At 53.1% G+C, this 14470-nt stretch overlaps 3 protein-coding genes across 7 annotated transcripts in view; 1 reads left to right on the top strand and 2 right to left on the bottom strand.

Annotated features, from left to right (window-relative positions):
- Positions 1 to 193: 193 nt before the first annotated feature.
- Positions 194 to 2627, bottom strand: LOC122190590 (armadillo-like helical domain containing protein 1; the record flags this gene model as incomplete). Its single annotated transcript, XM_042890642.1, has 6 exons — positions 2511 to 2627; positions 2219 to 2436; positions 1802 to 1870; positions 1250 to 1416; positions 460 to 656; positions 194 to 278 (listed from the first exon to the last, which is right to left on the bottom strand). Coding segments are annotated over exons 1-6 (769 nt in total), but the record flags the coding sequence as incomplete, so codon positions are not given.
- Positions 2628 to 4364: 1737 nt separating this feature from the next.
- On the top strand, positions 4365 to 7495 carry LOC122190589 (transmembrane protein 53-A-like). The gene is made up of 3 exons (XM_042890641.1): positions 4365 to 4434; positions 4743 to 4855; positions 6277 to 7495. The coding sequence occupies exons 1-3, from the start codon at positions 4380 to 4382 to the stop codon at positions 6937 to 6939; spliced, it is 831 nt and encodes a 276-aa protein (XP_042746575.1). The 5' UTR covers positions 4365 to 4379; the 3' UTR covers positions 6940 to 7495.
- A 3907-nt stretch (positions 7496 to 11402) lies between these two features.
- The window catches only part of LOC122190588 (E3 ubiquitin-protein ligase RNF220), a 159902-nt gene continuing 156834 nt past the window's right edge, over positions 11403 to 14470 (bottom strand). For all 5 annotated transcript variants that reach the window (XM_042890635.1, XM_042890637.1, XM_042890636.1 and 2 more), the window contains one exon: positions 11403 to 11578. In XM_042890635.1, coding sequence (XP_042746569.1) covers positions 11507 to 11578 — 72 coding nt within the window. In that variant the 3' untranslated portion in view covers positions 11403 to 11506. The remainder of the gene's footprint in view (positions 11579 to 14470) is intronic.

Genomic DNA, 14470 nt, shown 5'->3' with positions numbered 1-14470 from the left:
CGCTCCCGGCTCCGCAAAGCCCCGCGTTGCCCGGGGGAGCGGCGGCACAGCACAGGGCTGTCGGGGTCGCGCCGCCGCGGTGCACGCTGGGTATACAAATCGGACGCATGTTAATGAGCCGCAGGCTAACGACCGCCTACGGAGCCCCGCGCGGGGCGGTCCTCCCCCCGCCAGGCCGTGGGACGGCTCGTACCTTCGTACTGCACCTCGGGGTGCGCCGAGCCCAGCACCGCCAGCAGCGGCGCCACTACAGCCGAGGGCGTCTCTCCCAGCAGCTCCTGCGGGACAAGGGCGGGTGGTGGGGGGCCGGTGCGCGCAGTGCTCCCCGCTGTCCCCCCATAGGCATGGGGCAGCCCTAACTAGTGCTGGGAATGGGGCCAGGCGTTTCTCTCTGGCATAACTGTAGGCTTCCCAACTCCCGGGGGCACAAGGGAGGCACCCTTTGCCCCCACCACTCACCTGCATGCTGTGCAGTGTCTGCAGAGCCAGCTGCTGGGCACGGGGAGAGCCGCGTGGCAACACTGCCAGCAGCCCGCTGTACACTTGGTTCTGGTACTTGGGGTTGCCGCGGCCCAGAGAGGCCAGCAAGATCTGCACCTCCTCCTGAGCCTCTGCTGAGCTGCAGGTGGCCAGCAGCTCAGCAAGGGATCGCACACCTGCATGGAGAAAAAGGCGCTAAGTCGGTGCCAGCAGCACTGCTAAGGGTCCCTCTGCTGCTCCATCTCTCTTGGAGAAAGCTGTGACAGCAGGTATCACCCTATAGCCACCAGCAACGTGAGCCATAATCTCAACTACAGGGCGATAAATGGTGTTTGGCTTCCACCATACAGGAGTAAAAAAAGAAAGAATAGGAAAAATTATTCTACTGTTCTTTCAAAAGATACGTGCCACCAAAGCACTTCCAGCAGGGAAGGCTGGGAAGGTTTGCAGTAGGCAACTGTGGGTAAGAATAGAAACTGCTGTGTGATTTTTGCTGTAGCAGTTGTGAGCAGTGGGACAGCAATAGTGCATCAAAAGAAATGACTGTAAAGAAAGTGAGCTCATTAAAAACGGAGCAGCGGATGAAATATGACTGCTCAACAATAGCTGAGCTCTGAGCTCCCTCCAGTCAGCCCAACAGCTGCAGCAATCTGCTGTCCGGCAGCAGAAGAAGGAGTGGCTCGGTGCTGCAAGCAGCCCTGGGACCAGAGGTCAGGGAGAACAGCCTCACCTGAATCAGGAAAAAAGCACAGGTGGACACACTGCCTACCGTAGCTTTCACAAATGAGCTCCTTGTACTTCCTGCCAGCGTCTGCAATGAGCTGAAGCAGCTTTACAGACTCCCTTTTGTCCTCTTCTTTCAGGTGGTTCAGCCCTAGTATTTCCAGGAGCATCAAGACACCTCCGGTCTCCAGAAATTCAATAATGTATCTGCGTCTGCATGGATGGAGGAACAAAGCCAAAAACGTCACCTGCTTTGGAGCACATCTTCCTGAGCGAGCACACCTCGCTGTAGCAGTGCGATGGCACCTGCACACTGAACACGAGGCACCTGAGGCTCAGCTGGGACAGAGCTTCACCTGTGTACACCTACAGCTGTACCCCGTGCTCGTTTCAGATGTTAAACCACAGGCACAGAAAACCCCATCTCTGCGCTCAGGCTTCCAGTGTGCTCTTTCCACACTGTGCCAATGACCCAGTGGTTCTGGATGTGGGCAAGCTGTGGATTTGGATTTGAGAGCATCTTATAGCAAGCCACAACCCCATTGCCTGCATGCTGCTTCCCCACAGCACCTCTCAGGCAGTGACATTCTGTACTCACCCGCTTGCAGCAGATAAGAAGACGCCAATGGACTTGAGCAGCTTGTTGATGCACGTGCTGTACATGTAGCTGTTTGATAAGGCTAAGGAGAGAATTACAGACTGCCTCAGTGTTCCCCAGGCAACTCTGGCAATGTGGGGGTCTGAACCTGGGCTTTGTTAGAGGGAGCATGGACCTTCCTCTCAAAGGTATGCAGGGGTTCCTGAGTCCAGGTTCCTAATTCTAGGTCCCTGAGAGACAGGCTATGTGACTTTAGTTCCATTTTCAGATAGTTTTTTTTTTTTTTTCCTTCCCTGCAGCTGGATTTTTATACAGAAGCTTATTCTTTATACATTTTTTTTTTTTTAGTAGAGACCTTTCCCTTCCTCTCCATCCCATTACCATGTGCCACCTTCGGCTTTCCAAGGAAACAGATACGTCATCCTCAGCCATGCTGCCAGGCGAGCCAGAAACAAGCTGGCTCCCTGGGAGAACTCCAGCTCCAGCTCTGGTTCTGTCTTGCCATTATTGCTTCTAATGAAGTTGTCTAGGATGTGGCTTCGAGCAACTTTGTGAGCTTTGTCCCATTCTTGCAGGAAAATCATGAGCTTCCTGATGGCCTCCTGCTCTTTGGCAGACGTCATGATCTCTTCTGCCTGGAGAAAAATGAGAAAGAAGTTTAATAAAGGCCTTAAAAGTAGGAAAAAAAAAATCTGTATTAAGGAACTACCATCATATTGAATATCTCTGGAATTCTAGCCATTAATTATGTCTCATTTGATGCATTAACAGTCCCTTTGATGTTACTAATTCTCCCCTCTTTGGTTTCTTGCTAGCTTCACAACAAGAACACTACCTCTCATATCTGACCTATCCAAAAGTAAGTAGGGTGACATGAGGGCACAGATGGGTGTGGATTCATGGGGAGTGACAGGGTCAATGGTCAATGCCTGGTAGTGCAGCGTGTCTCTCCTGTGAGTGCACTGAGCTGTTTGAACTGTGCCTAAATCCACTCCAGCAGGACGTGCTTGGCCTTGGCAAAGGGAGAGTGCCTGGGGACCTTCGGCACGGTGGACTTTAGCTCTGTTTTGTTGTCGTCTAATTTCTACGTGCTCATTCTGAGATTTCCATGGTGCATCATGAAAAAGCTATGAATATCTGAATTAATAAGAGCTTTGTGGAAGAAAGCAGGAGATCCAGAAACGCCCCTTGTCTGCACTGCCTTCAATCCCATAAAGCAGTCTGCACTTTACCAAATTACTTTGCCACACTTTTATTTCAGTATGAAATCCCCCCCAGCCCACCCTGCCCAACGTGAGCATGCACTCAGCGGGGGCTGACATCCCCACGACACGCACCCAAAATATCTTTCTACTGCTGTTACCAGGAGCTGCCTGAAAACAGTACCTGAGAGGTGGAAATGCATCTCAGCCGTGGGAAACAAACAAGCAAAGGCTTCAGAAAGTTGGCTAAGGGGACTGAGAACTACGATGAGATGAAATTTCATTTGGGAATTAACGGCCTGTGCTCTGCAAAGAGCCCGTGTCCTTGGCAGGGCGTTCTCAGGATCTCCTTTGCGGGGAAGCAGGTTGAAAATAAATCCATTTTCCCAAAATAGTTGTGATTGAAAGTGTTATTAGCCATAACAAATGTTAGTGCTGACAGGAGAATGGCCTGCTAGGGGCCTCTGGTGAAACAGTCAAGTGAAAGTCATATTTCACATTACTGCAAGCATTTTCCTGTGATTTACAGAATATTTGTGACACGTTACTTGCAAAGCACATGATTGATATGGAGAGAACAGCCAGCGAGCAGAGGGAGCCTGCGTTTCACAGGGACCGCCTGCACGAAATTTACAGTCCCATAAAGAGCTGCTCTGTCCTCGGCAGAGATCTTGTTAAGAGAACTTTACAGCCTGAGACGTCCCCAAATTGATTCTAAATTAAGGCTTCTATATTTATGTTGGAGAAGCCGCCGGTATAACGCTGTCCTATTCGAAAGCCGCGCTCACAGCCGCTATTCAGAAATAGCAGCACCGTCCTGAGGACGCGAGGGCGGCGGCGGCACGAAGGGCTGCCCGCCAGGGCACGGCAAAGGAGAACGAGCTCAGGAAGGACGGCACCGGTCTGCTGGAGGTGCTGTGGTCCATCAGTCCTGGCTGCTGCCGTAACAGCCCCTGCCCACATAATACTCGTTCATTCCGTGCTACAACGCATCCTGAAAACGTTTTGACGATCGCCGCCCCGCAGCCCGCCCGCCCCACGGCCCCTCACGGCCCGCCCGGCCCCGAGGCCCTCACCTTCCCGCGATGGGCGGACACCCGCCGAATAACCGACACCTAGTCCAGCCAATCCTCGCACTCCGCGGCTCCTATCGGACCAATAGAAGGGAGCTTTCTCGCCCGGTAGGCGGGACGCCCGACCCACCGCTGTTGCTAAGGGCGCGTTGCTACGGAAGTGGGAGGCGGGGAGGGGAGGGGAAGAAGGATGACGCGTGGGAGGTGCTTTTCCTTCCTATTGGCTGCGAGCCGTGAGGGGGCGGAGCTTCCGGTGGGGAGAGCGGAAGCAGCGGGTGGATGCGAGGCGGGCAGCGGGCAGCGATGGGGGTTCGCGGGCTGAAGGCAGCGGTGGAGCTGGCGCCGGGGGCGGCCCGCGGTGCGGGACCGGGATCGAGAGGAGATCTGGGGGGGAGCCGGGGGCGGAGAAGGCTGAGCCTGAGGGGTTCGTGGGGTTGGGGAGCGTGGGACCCGGGTTGGAGGGTCCGTAGGGGTATTTGGAGGTGCAGAGGGGGAGCGAGGCCTGTGGTGCTCCTGAGAGTGCTGTGCTCGCCCAGACAGGAGCCGTGAGCTCGCAGCGGGCTGGGGAGCCGCCTGTTAGCCGTTACGTTCAGCTTTGTCACCAGGCAAGTTGCTTCACCTTCAGATCCTAGCAGACTTGAGGCTAATTAATTTAAAATGTTTCAGAGAGCAGCACGGAGAAAGGGCACGCAGATGGGCAGCCCGTGGTGATCCTTCTGGGCTGGGCAGGCTGCCAGGACAGGCATCTGGCCAAGTACAGCGCAGTGTACAGTCAGAAGGTGAGCAGCTTGCTTCTGCTTTCGTGGCACTGTCGTACAGCTCTTGGGGACACTGTCCCTGTTCTGCGCTGTCTTTGTGCTGCGTGTTGGTGAAATCGCTGTAAACCCTCCGCGTCTGAAGTCATTAGGTGGTGAGCTCTTGTTGTCCTTGTAAGATCCTTGTGTCCAGCAGCAGTGTTACCTAACAGCTGCTGATGTCATCTTTGTGCATGCAGCTGAGATAAAAATACTGCCTTGGAGAAGTTTTCTGTGGTTCTGTGAATCACTGGAGTGTTCTGAGGCTTTTAAAGTTAACTGCATTAGCTGTCCAAGCAGGGAAATATGTTGGGAAAGGAAATGCATTTACTGCTTGCTGATGGGCAGCAGCATAGACTGCAAGGCCAGGCTGGGGCACGGCAGATGTATCAGCAGCTTTTGCTCTTCCTGCTTTTCCTTTCTCTGCTGATAGTTCCTATAAATGTTCATTCAAATGTGTTGTAACTTGTCTGAAACAGGTGCCCTGTAACAGAAATACCTGCTTGTTGGGAACTTGAACTAGAGGTCTGTCTAGAGGCTGGTTCTTTAAATTATGGTATCTTCCTTTCTAATCATTTATCTTACTGGAATGTCCCCAGCTTGTGGTATTGGGAGGTATTTGATTTTTTTTTTTTTTTTGGTCAGCATGCAAGAATGTTTATCCAAACTTGTTTCAACTACAGGTGGTTAAATTTGTACATAAACAAGTGTATTGTTAATGTGTAATCCAGTGTGAGAGTCACAGATCGGCTGGTTCTGGTGAAGAATTAATTGTTAAGCAATTATTGCGACTAAGAGATGCTGCTGATTGGGTGAGGTTCACATTCTGTGGCAGCACGCCAGCTGCTGTGGAAATATTTTTCTGTTGGAAAGTTGCTGATATTGAGAAAGGATAGGAAAGCTTTTCTTAGAGCCTTAATGAGGAAGTGGCTGCAACCCTGGCAAGGCAGTATAGAGAGCTTGGTTTGAAGAACTTGATATCTTCTCTTCTGCTTAATTCAGTGACAAGGGAGCTCTGGGAGGGAAGGCCGCCTTGGTGCCTTGGCCTTGTGTTTGTCAGTGCGTAATGCCGCTGAGTTTAGGTGACAACAGAAGATTGGAAAGGATCTGGGACATCATTCAAGCCTGCTGCAGTTGTAGAAGGCTTTTGATAAGTCTTTGCACTGTTATGATTAATAGAATCCCATTCGTAGAGTTTAGAATATTCTGAGTTGGAAAGGACCCGTGAGGATCATCGAGTCCAACTCCTTCCGTGCTGATGCTTTGCTAATAGCACTAAAGCGTCTCTTGGCCCCATGATTTCGGTTGGAAATCTGTTCCAAATGTCAGTTTGTGGTACAGCAGCTCGCCTGCTCCATATGATTTACAGCCCGAACCAAATACGTGTGGATGCTCTTTCTGTTTAGGGGTGCACTGTCATCCGCTACACAGCTCCGTGGAGGACGATATTCTTCGCTGAGAGCTTTGGCTTCAAATCCCTCCACACGCCAGCCAAGAGACTCCTGGAGCTGCTCTTTGACTACAGCATTGAGAACAGGCCGGTGCTTTTCCACGTCTTTAGCAACGGTGGTGCCATGCTCTACCGTTACATCGTTGAGGCGCTTCACACTCAGCAGCCCTTTAAGAACCTCAAAGTGGCAGGCGCTGTTTTTGATAGTGCCCCTGGCAGAAGGAATTTGAGAGGAGCCCTTCGTGCCTTGGCCACTGTGCTAACATCCACAAACGTGCTGCTCAGGTATCTCCTTATGCTCACTTTTGCTACTGCAGTTGTCCTGCTGCAGATCCTGCTGTACCCACTGACTCGCTTCATCCACGAGAGCCACTACGACGCCCTGCTGAAGGCGCCCTCCCGGTGGCCGGAGCTTTACCTCTACTCCCAGGCGGATGCCATCATCAGTGCCAGTGATGTTCAGCACATGGCTGACGCGCGGCAGCGGCTCGGTGTCCCCGTGAAGGCTGTGGACTTCACAGATTCGGCTCACGTCAGCCATCTGCGGGTGTATCCCACCTACTACAGCACCCTCTGTACGACTTTCCTGTCTGACTGCGTCAGGGCCTTGCCTCCTTAGTGCTGTAACGGCCTCCCTTGTTTGCCTCTGCTTTGCTCAGATTGTGTGGGGAATGCCATCCCCTTTGCCTTTATGTCATTGAAGGGAGGAAAGCAAAGACTTTGTGCCTTTCTTCCCCATCAGTTACAAGTCTGAGAGCCAGCCACAACGTAGCAAAAAGTAGATCTGGAGTAATTTAAACAGCTGAAGGTGCTGCAATCTGAGCCCTGAGGTGTTGTTTTTTTTCACACGGAGTGTTGCTTGTTTCCTCCTGTCTTGTCATGTTCTCCATATTTGTGTGTCATGTCCAGTGTGATGTTCTGTGGCCTGGTACTGATTCTACAATACAGCAGACACTCTGCAGTCTCTTTGTTTTCTTCCCCTCTCTGCTGTTTCTTTCATTTTGCATTGAGCAAACAGAAGTAGCTCTCCAAGATTTCCCTCATCTCTTGGCATTGTCTGGTTCCATGAAAGCTCTGAGAGCAGCCAAGGCACTGATTCCCTCGCCCTGGAGCAGACCTCAAATGTTTGTGGTAACTTTTCTGTTCTTGAACCAAAAAAAAAATCGTTAACCTTTTGGATGTGCCTTGTTTCTTCTCTGTCTTGTTGTGTGGTGTTCTCAGTACTTTTGCTTCCCTGGGGAGTGTTTATTACTGCTTGTCTTTGAGCAGCCTGGATTGTGCATCCAACCTTGGTGATTCTACAGTCTGAAAATACAGGGAAACAGCACAGCTGAAATCCAAAAGATCCCAGAAACTGAAAGGTGGAGCCACAGAGGAAAATGAAACTGTCTTTTGGAGCTGTGGTTGGTACTGGGTGTTCCTTAACTCACTTCCTGTGGGAGCTAGCCCACAGCTGACCGTGAAATCCAGTGTTTTTCCCGTAATGTTCTCTTTGGATGATCAGTCTTTGCTGCCCGTGTACTGGTGGTACAAAGCACAAATGCAGCTCCTTGCACTGCCCTTCAGCCACGGTTGGCTTTGGCTGTTTACTGGGGGGAGCGAAGGAGGATAAAGGCAGAGAACTGCTGCAGGGTGAGAGGTTACCCCGTGTCAGCACCGTGCGCTCATCGCGGCCAGCTCTGAATCCCTGCCCCGAGATGGGCAGGAAGGGGCCCCGGAGTTGAAACGTGCGGCTTTAGAGGGTGTGTGGGATACGTGAGAGCTGCCTGAGGGGTCTGAGGGCTGCCTTCCCGGGACGGCAAACACGCTGTCTGCTCTCGTGGCCAAGGCCGGCGGCGGAGCGCGGACCGCCAGGGGGCAGCAGCGGCTCTCGGTGCGGCGTGCGGGGAGCGGCGCCCCGCGATCCTCCCGGCCCCGCCCTCCCGGTGATGGATGAGCTGCCGATGGGCTATTGATAAGGAATTAACCTCGAGCCCTGCCTGCTGCGGTGCCGGTGGAGCAGGAGCGGAGGACGCGCGTCCCGCCGGGAACCGCGCTGGGGAAGGAGAGCCCCGCGGGGGGGTCCCCACGTGCGGTACCCCGAGGGCCGGCCCTGCCCCGTGCCGCGCTCCGAGCGGTTTGTTTAATTAAGTGTTTTGCCTAATGGGATTGCCTCATTTCCATCACAAAGCGGCGGGCTGTCATTAGGTGGGCTCCCTCATTCATTACCGTTAATTAGATATGGATCCCCCAGAAGGGTGATGGACGAGGCCCCCGCCGCCCGCTATTACGCATTTGCATTTTCTCAATAACACCTCCGATACATCACCGCCCTCCGCTTCCCAGAGAGATTTCAAATACAATATCGGTGAGGGCGGAGGGCTGGCGGTGGGCTGGGGTGTGTAGGGGCACTCCCAGCCCTCACTGCGCCCTCTGGGCCGGAGCAGATGGGAGAACACCAGAACGCCCCTCCCCTCTCCCCCCACTTCGGCCTTGGGGATCCCGTCCCGCGGGACGCAGCCATCGATCCGTCTGCGCGATGTTTGTACACCGACAGCACCGGCGCCAGCCCCCCCTGCACCCCCAGCTGCTGCGGTAACCCCATACCGTGACCCCAAATGCGGCACTAAGGATCTGTTGGGCCTCCCAGCAGAGCTCCCAAGGATGTGGATGCCCACAGGGGGAGGCCCCCCGGGATGTGTCCTCTGCTGGGGGTCCCAGCCGTGCTGGGGCGGCGATGCAGCACTGCAGGTAGATGCCACCCCAACACCCCCCCCAGTCCCCGAAAGGAGAGACAGAGAGAGCAGGGCGGCACGCCCCAAAGATTTATACGTGTTTAATTAATGTCAAATGTAGTTTACAAACGGGAGTGACAAGTACCTCTTTGTATAATATACACCGACACACAATCATCGACACACCGCAATATCGCTTTGTGCAACTGGGTTCTTTGGGCAGAGATAGGTAACTCCGGGCTTTTATTTACTATTTTTTTTTTCCTTTTTTTATTTTCCTTCTTCTTTTTAAATGGATTAAAATCGTTACAGGAGAGGTGGTGCCTCCCCCTTGTTCTCCCCTCCCCTTACCCCTCCCCCCTTGAAAACAGGGGATGGCTTTACAATAAAAACATAAAACCAAAAAGAACCAAAACAAACGGAAAAGAACCCAAATGAAGGAACAAGGATGGGTTACGTATGGTTTTACACATCGGTACACAGCGCTGGTCCGCAACACCCACCAGGAACCCTGGCTTCAAGGAAGGGCGGGGAGGGAGGAATCTGCCCTCCAGCCCACTGCACCCCAACTGGGTCGTGATCCCAGCTGGGCCCTCAGCTGTTTTCTCTGTTGGAATCTCCCAACCCTTGGTGCCCCCTGAAAAAGCAGGTCCCCCCCATCACCCTTCCTAGCAGGGAAGGCTGCAAATCCTCCATGGCAAAGGCTGCTGAGAGCACAGAAAGCCAGACACCGTGAGCTGGATGCTTAAAGAACACAGATCCTGGTTTGGGGGGATGCAGTGGGATCCTTCTGAAAGCACTGCAAGAGGCATTGAGGAAAACAGCTCTGCAAAAAAGCACCAGGCTCATGGCATGCAGGTGGCAAAGGGTCCCTGAGGACATGCTGTGCCCCCACAGGACATGCTGTGCCCAAGGCGTGCTTCATCTTCCAGTGACCCCATGGGGTCCCAGCTCCCCTTTACCAGCCACAGCCAAGATGCTTCATGCCCAGAACCAAGAGTGCATGGCTGTGCTGCCCACGCAGGGCTGTGCCCGGAGTGATGCCTCAGGTACGGGGAGAGCAGCATCCCCCGTGGGGAGCTCAGCCCCCAGCAGACCCCACGGTGAGAGGAGAGCGGAGGCAGGGAGCACGCATTCACAGGAAACGGATCAACAGCTGCTTCTTGGGTCCTGAAAATGAAAAGGAACAACAGAAGAGGCCAGATGGCAGCTTTGGTTACGGCTGAGGGTACGGGCGATGGGGATGAACATGAGGGACGGCGTGGAAGAAGCTGGGGCTGTGCGACCCGCGACCTCAGGCTGGCACAGCCCTGCCCCACAGCACGTGGAGCAGCTCCAGCCAGAAAACGTGACCTGGAAGGGAGGAGAGCAAAGCCAAGCCCAGCCAACCCTGCGCCCAGGGGGGAGGAAGGGGTGCAGCAGAGCCTGGGGCAGAGCTCTATGGGGCTGCCCTGCTGGGCCCCCGCCCTGCCCGGCCCCCTGGGGGGGAGCTGAGAGCCGCGTGGTTCCGGGGATAACGATTCTATTATAAATAGCCCCATTAGCTACAACTAATGACAAAAATCCACCTCCTCTACTCCCCATAAGTTCTGTAAGTTATGGGCAATGCTACAGCCATTACTAAAAGCTGTTAACTTCATATCTGAATGAGGAAATATACACCACAGAACATTAAACCATTTATATTATATATATGTATATATATACTTTTTTTAAACTAATGACTTTAATGCCAAAACTTTGCTGAACCAAGAAAAATATGGGTTTAATGTTCTCTGCTCATTTTTTTTTCTTTCTTCTTCTTTAAAAAAAATACAACCCAAAAAAGAAAAACAAAAGGGAAACTTATTAGTATGCAATGTTTGAGTCTATCCCATTTATACACAACATTGTAAACATATATAATCTATATTACATGTGCTTCATTTCTGCCTGGGTGTGGGTTTTTTTTTTTCTTTCCTTTAAACCTTTTTTTTTTTTTTTAATCACTAGAACACCACAAAAATAAAAAAATAAACCAATAAAAAAAACCAAACCAACCAAACCCAAACGGAACAGAACCAAATCAAAAAACCAACCCAACGAAAACCGAACGAAGGACACGAGTTACAGGTTATTTAACATTGCTGCCAAGGGTCCCTTCCCCAGCGTCCTGGGGGCAGAGTGGTCACAACACAGTCTGAAGGAGGAGGGCTCCGAGCCGCGGCGGGTGGGGAACACTGCTGTAAAAAAGGGGTTGCACAACAACGGGGTCGGCTTCGCCCGCTGCAGAGGGGCTCTGCAGGTGGGAGCCGGGGCTCTCGCTGCTCCCGCGTCCTCGAGTCCGTGTCTGGAGTCTCTGGTTTTGTTTCCTTACGTTTTTAAAACGTCTTTTTGTTTGTTTGTTTGTTTTTCTCTTTCCTTTTTTCCTGGTCGTTCCTCTCCCCGTGGGTGCGCTGAGCTGAGCCGAGAGCCGCCCTCCTGCTGCGTCCTTCATAAGTAGATGCGCCGAAGGTCTCCGGGGGATGTGATGGTGTTGCACTGGGGGCACAGCTTCTTGGCACCCTGCGGGCAGCAGATGGGACGACAGCATGAGCGTGATGCACTGCGGGAACAGCACCAACCAACCAACCCACCACCTCACCTTCAGCCTCACGCAGCAGAGCAGGGGCGGCACGGCCACCCCCTGACCCCCCAGCCGGGCTGAACACAGACCAGCAGCACAGCTGTCGGGTGACCAAAGTGGTTCAGGTGGGGCTGCGGGCCCCAAGGAATCCCTGCCCTGCTCCCCCCATGTTGTGCACACAGGGGGGCAGAGGCTGGGCCTGCTATGCCCCGGTGAGCTGCGAGCAGTGACCTCCAAGCGGGGCCAGGCAGCGGGAGGCTGATACAAGCAGTACACAACATGAACCAGCAGCGGGTGTGCTGCCTGTCACCGAGCCTGACAGCAATGGGGTGTTAACAAGAATCGGGGTCAGCCTCAGATTGGCAGATGTGACAGCCAGCTGGTGGGAAAAATGACAGAGCGAGCTGCTGTGGGGCTGTGCCCATCTCCAGCACCAGCAGCGCAGGAAATGGGGCTGCCCTGACTTGCAGGGCTGAGCACTGCCCCATGCCCCCTCATGCTGCACAGGGCCACGCTGCTCCGTTCTGGGATCTGGAGGAGGATTGGAATCTGGAGGAGGATTATGTGATCCCTGTGCCCCAGGTAGCCTCCCTTGTGCAGGCTGAATCAGCTCAACATGGGACATTGTGAAAGGAAAGATGCCCTGTCCAGGTCCCTCTTCAGCAGCAAAGCAAGGTCACATCTGCAATTCCTTCATGCCCCAGGGAAAGAGAAGATGGGTGGACTTATCCTGCCTGACCCCAGGACCTCAGCCCCGTCTGCACTACATGCTGATGGCTTTGGGGTTCCACTCTCCCCATGTGAGAGCTGCAGGTGGGCTTTCAGAGCCACGTTTTCAACCACACCAGAAGGCAGGACCCAGCAACACACAGATGGACCCAGTTTGGTTACTCTGCAATACCTGACCTGACCACAGAGCAGTGGATGCTTTTTACCTGCACGCAGGGAGGGCTCTTCCAGGACACCTGAGGCCCAGTCCCTGGGTCTCTCTGGAACTCTCTGGCATTCAACAGCTTGAGCAAAAACACTGACTTTGTACCCAGGAGGAACCCCTTTTCTTATAGACAAAGCTATCATCCTCTCCCCATAGCAGTGTGTTAAATTCACAACTGAGTCCTGATTACTCCTTTTTAGACTGAAATCATTTAGAACCCCATTCCTTACACCTGACTTCTGATATCAGTGCACAACACTCCCTGCCACCAGCATTTCAGCTCCTCCGTCTTGCAGAGAGGCCCAGCAACTTGTACACACACCCACACAGGCACAATGAAAATGAGTGTGCCCCCCCCACTGCTCACCTGCCAGCTGGGGTTACTAAACTTTTCCCTTGAAATGAAAACACTGTGCAATAATAAGTCCCACCTGTCGGCCATTTCTTTCGGTCTTTTTTTTTTTTTCTTTTTTTTTTCCAGGTCCTTCTGCTCCTTTCATCATCGCTTCATGGAAAAGCCTTGATGTGTTATAGCTGCGTGTGCTGCAGCAAAGGCCACCTCAGCTTTTCCATTATAAAGCCCACTTTGGAGGGGTTTATAAAGCTCTGCTGCAAGAAGTTTGCTCCGGGGCTGTTACAGAGCAAAGCAAAGGGGTTGGAACGGGGAAGGAGTTTATTTTTTCTCCTCCTTTCTTAATTAAAATTTGGCAAGTAATTGATCCACAATACGGGCTAATCACTTGGGGTAGCAGTTTGAAAAATACATTAACGAGAGCTGAGATGTTGAGAAGTCGTCAGGGCTCACGCGGTGCCAGGAAGGATTGGAGGATTCTGCCTTAAAGTTGCTCTTTAAAATAAAAGAAATAATAATTGCGTGATGTCTGCTGTGAATTGACCAAGGGAACAACACCGAAAGGGAAGGGCTCAGGCACCTCCCGCTGTCCTGTGGGGCTGTTTGCAAACAGAATACGCCAAGAGGCACAGAGAAGAAAGAAGTGCACAGCCAGCTCGCCTACGCAGTGCCACCATTAAGCCTGGGCTCAAAGCTCCATGCTTTATAGGAAGGAGAAACGGAGCTGATGGGAGCCAAGAGCCAGCTTCTGCCAGGAGGGCAGCTGAGCCCTGGGGTGGCGTATCCAGCGAAGGCCCTCTGCCTCTCACACACCTGCAGGTGCAGGGCTACAGCCAACGGCACAGCGCCCTTTCCCACAGAGCCTCCCCACAGCACGGAGCTCGCTGCCGCAGGGCGCTGAAGGCCAAACCTGAAATACATGGTAAGAAAGCGGGCAGCCCCACAGCAGCCTGGGCACCACAGAGGACGGAGCACAGCGCCCTCCATGCAGCTGCCGGCTCAGGAAGGCCCCGTAAGGCCCTGAAGGCCCACTCTTTATCTGCACCGTTTCTTAGACAAACGCTCCAAGCCTGCGTGGGACGCGCAGCGTTACAGCCTGGAAAAAGCTGAAAGGCTCAGAACGCAGCGGTGTCATCTAGCAAAGACATAAACGTGTCAACTGCACAGAATGCGCACCTATTGATGGATCCCCTGAAAGCACGCTCTGTGATGAAGAAGGCTTTCTAAAAGCGATTTTTTCCTGCTCTCGCAGTCGTCATTTTCGAATAAGCCTGAGACAGGGAAGTACGAGCCTGGGACCAGCGGGTGCACAAGGGAAATGCTGGCTCTGGCTCTGCAGGCCAGAAGGAAACTCAGCCAAGTGCACCTGCTCCAATTAACCTCCCCCTTCAGCCCTGCACGTCACACCCACAACAGCTCTGAGCTTGGACAACAGCAGCCCGACTTCACTCTTAATTCCATTTATTTCCTAAGGAAGGATACCAGAGTTTGGGAGATGACAGAAGGGCAGCTCCGAGGGCCTTCAAGAACTCAAGAATCCATTCC

The sequence above is a fragment of the Lagopus leucura genome, unplaced genomic scaffold (assembly GCF_019238085.1).
Source record: "Lagopus leucura isolate 7727_CA_CO unplaced genomic scaffold, USGS_WTPT01 63731-0_obj-0_obj, whole genome shotgun sequence".
Classification (NCBI taxonomy): domain Eukaryota; kingdom Metazoa; phylum Chordata; class Aves; order Galliformes; family Phasianidae; genus Lagopus; species Lagopus leucura.
The sequence above is the reverse complement of the archived record's forward strand: the minus strand, read 5'-3'. Positions and strand labels throughout refer to the sequence as shown.

Coding starts and splice junctions, on each gene's coding strand:
- LOC122190589 (XM_042890641.1), top strand. CDS start 4,380: ATGGGGGTTCGCGGGCTGAAGGCAGCGGTGGAGCTGGCGCCGGGGGCG. Junction 4,435..4,742: donor GGCGCCGGGGGCGGCCCGCG/GTGCGGGACCGG, acceptor AAAATGTTTCAG/AGAGCAGCACGGAGAAAGGG. Junction 4,856..6,276: donor GCGCAGTGTACAGTCAGAAG/GTGAGCAGCTTG, acceptor CTTTCTGTTTAG/GGGTGCACTGTCATCCGCTA.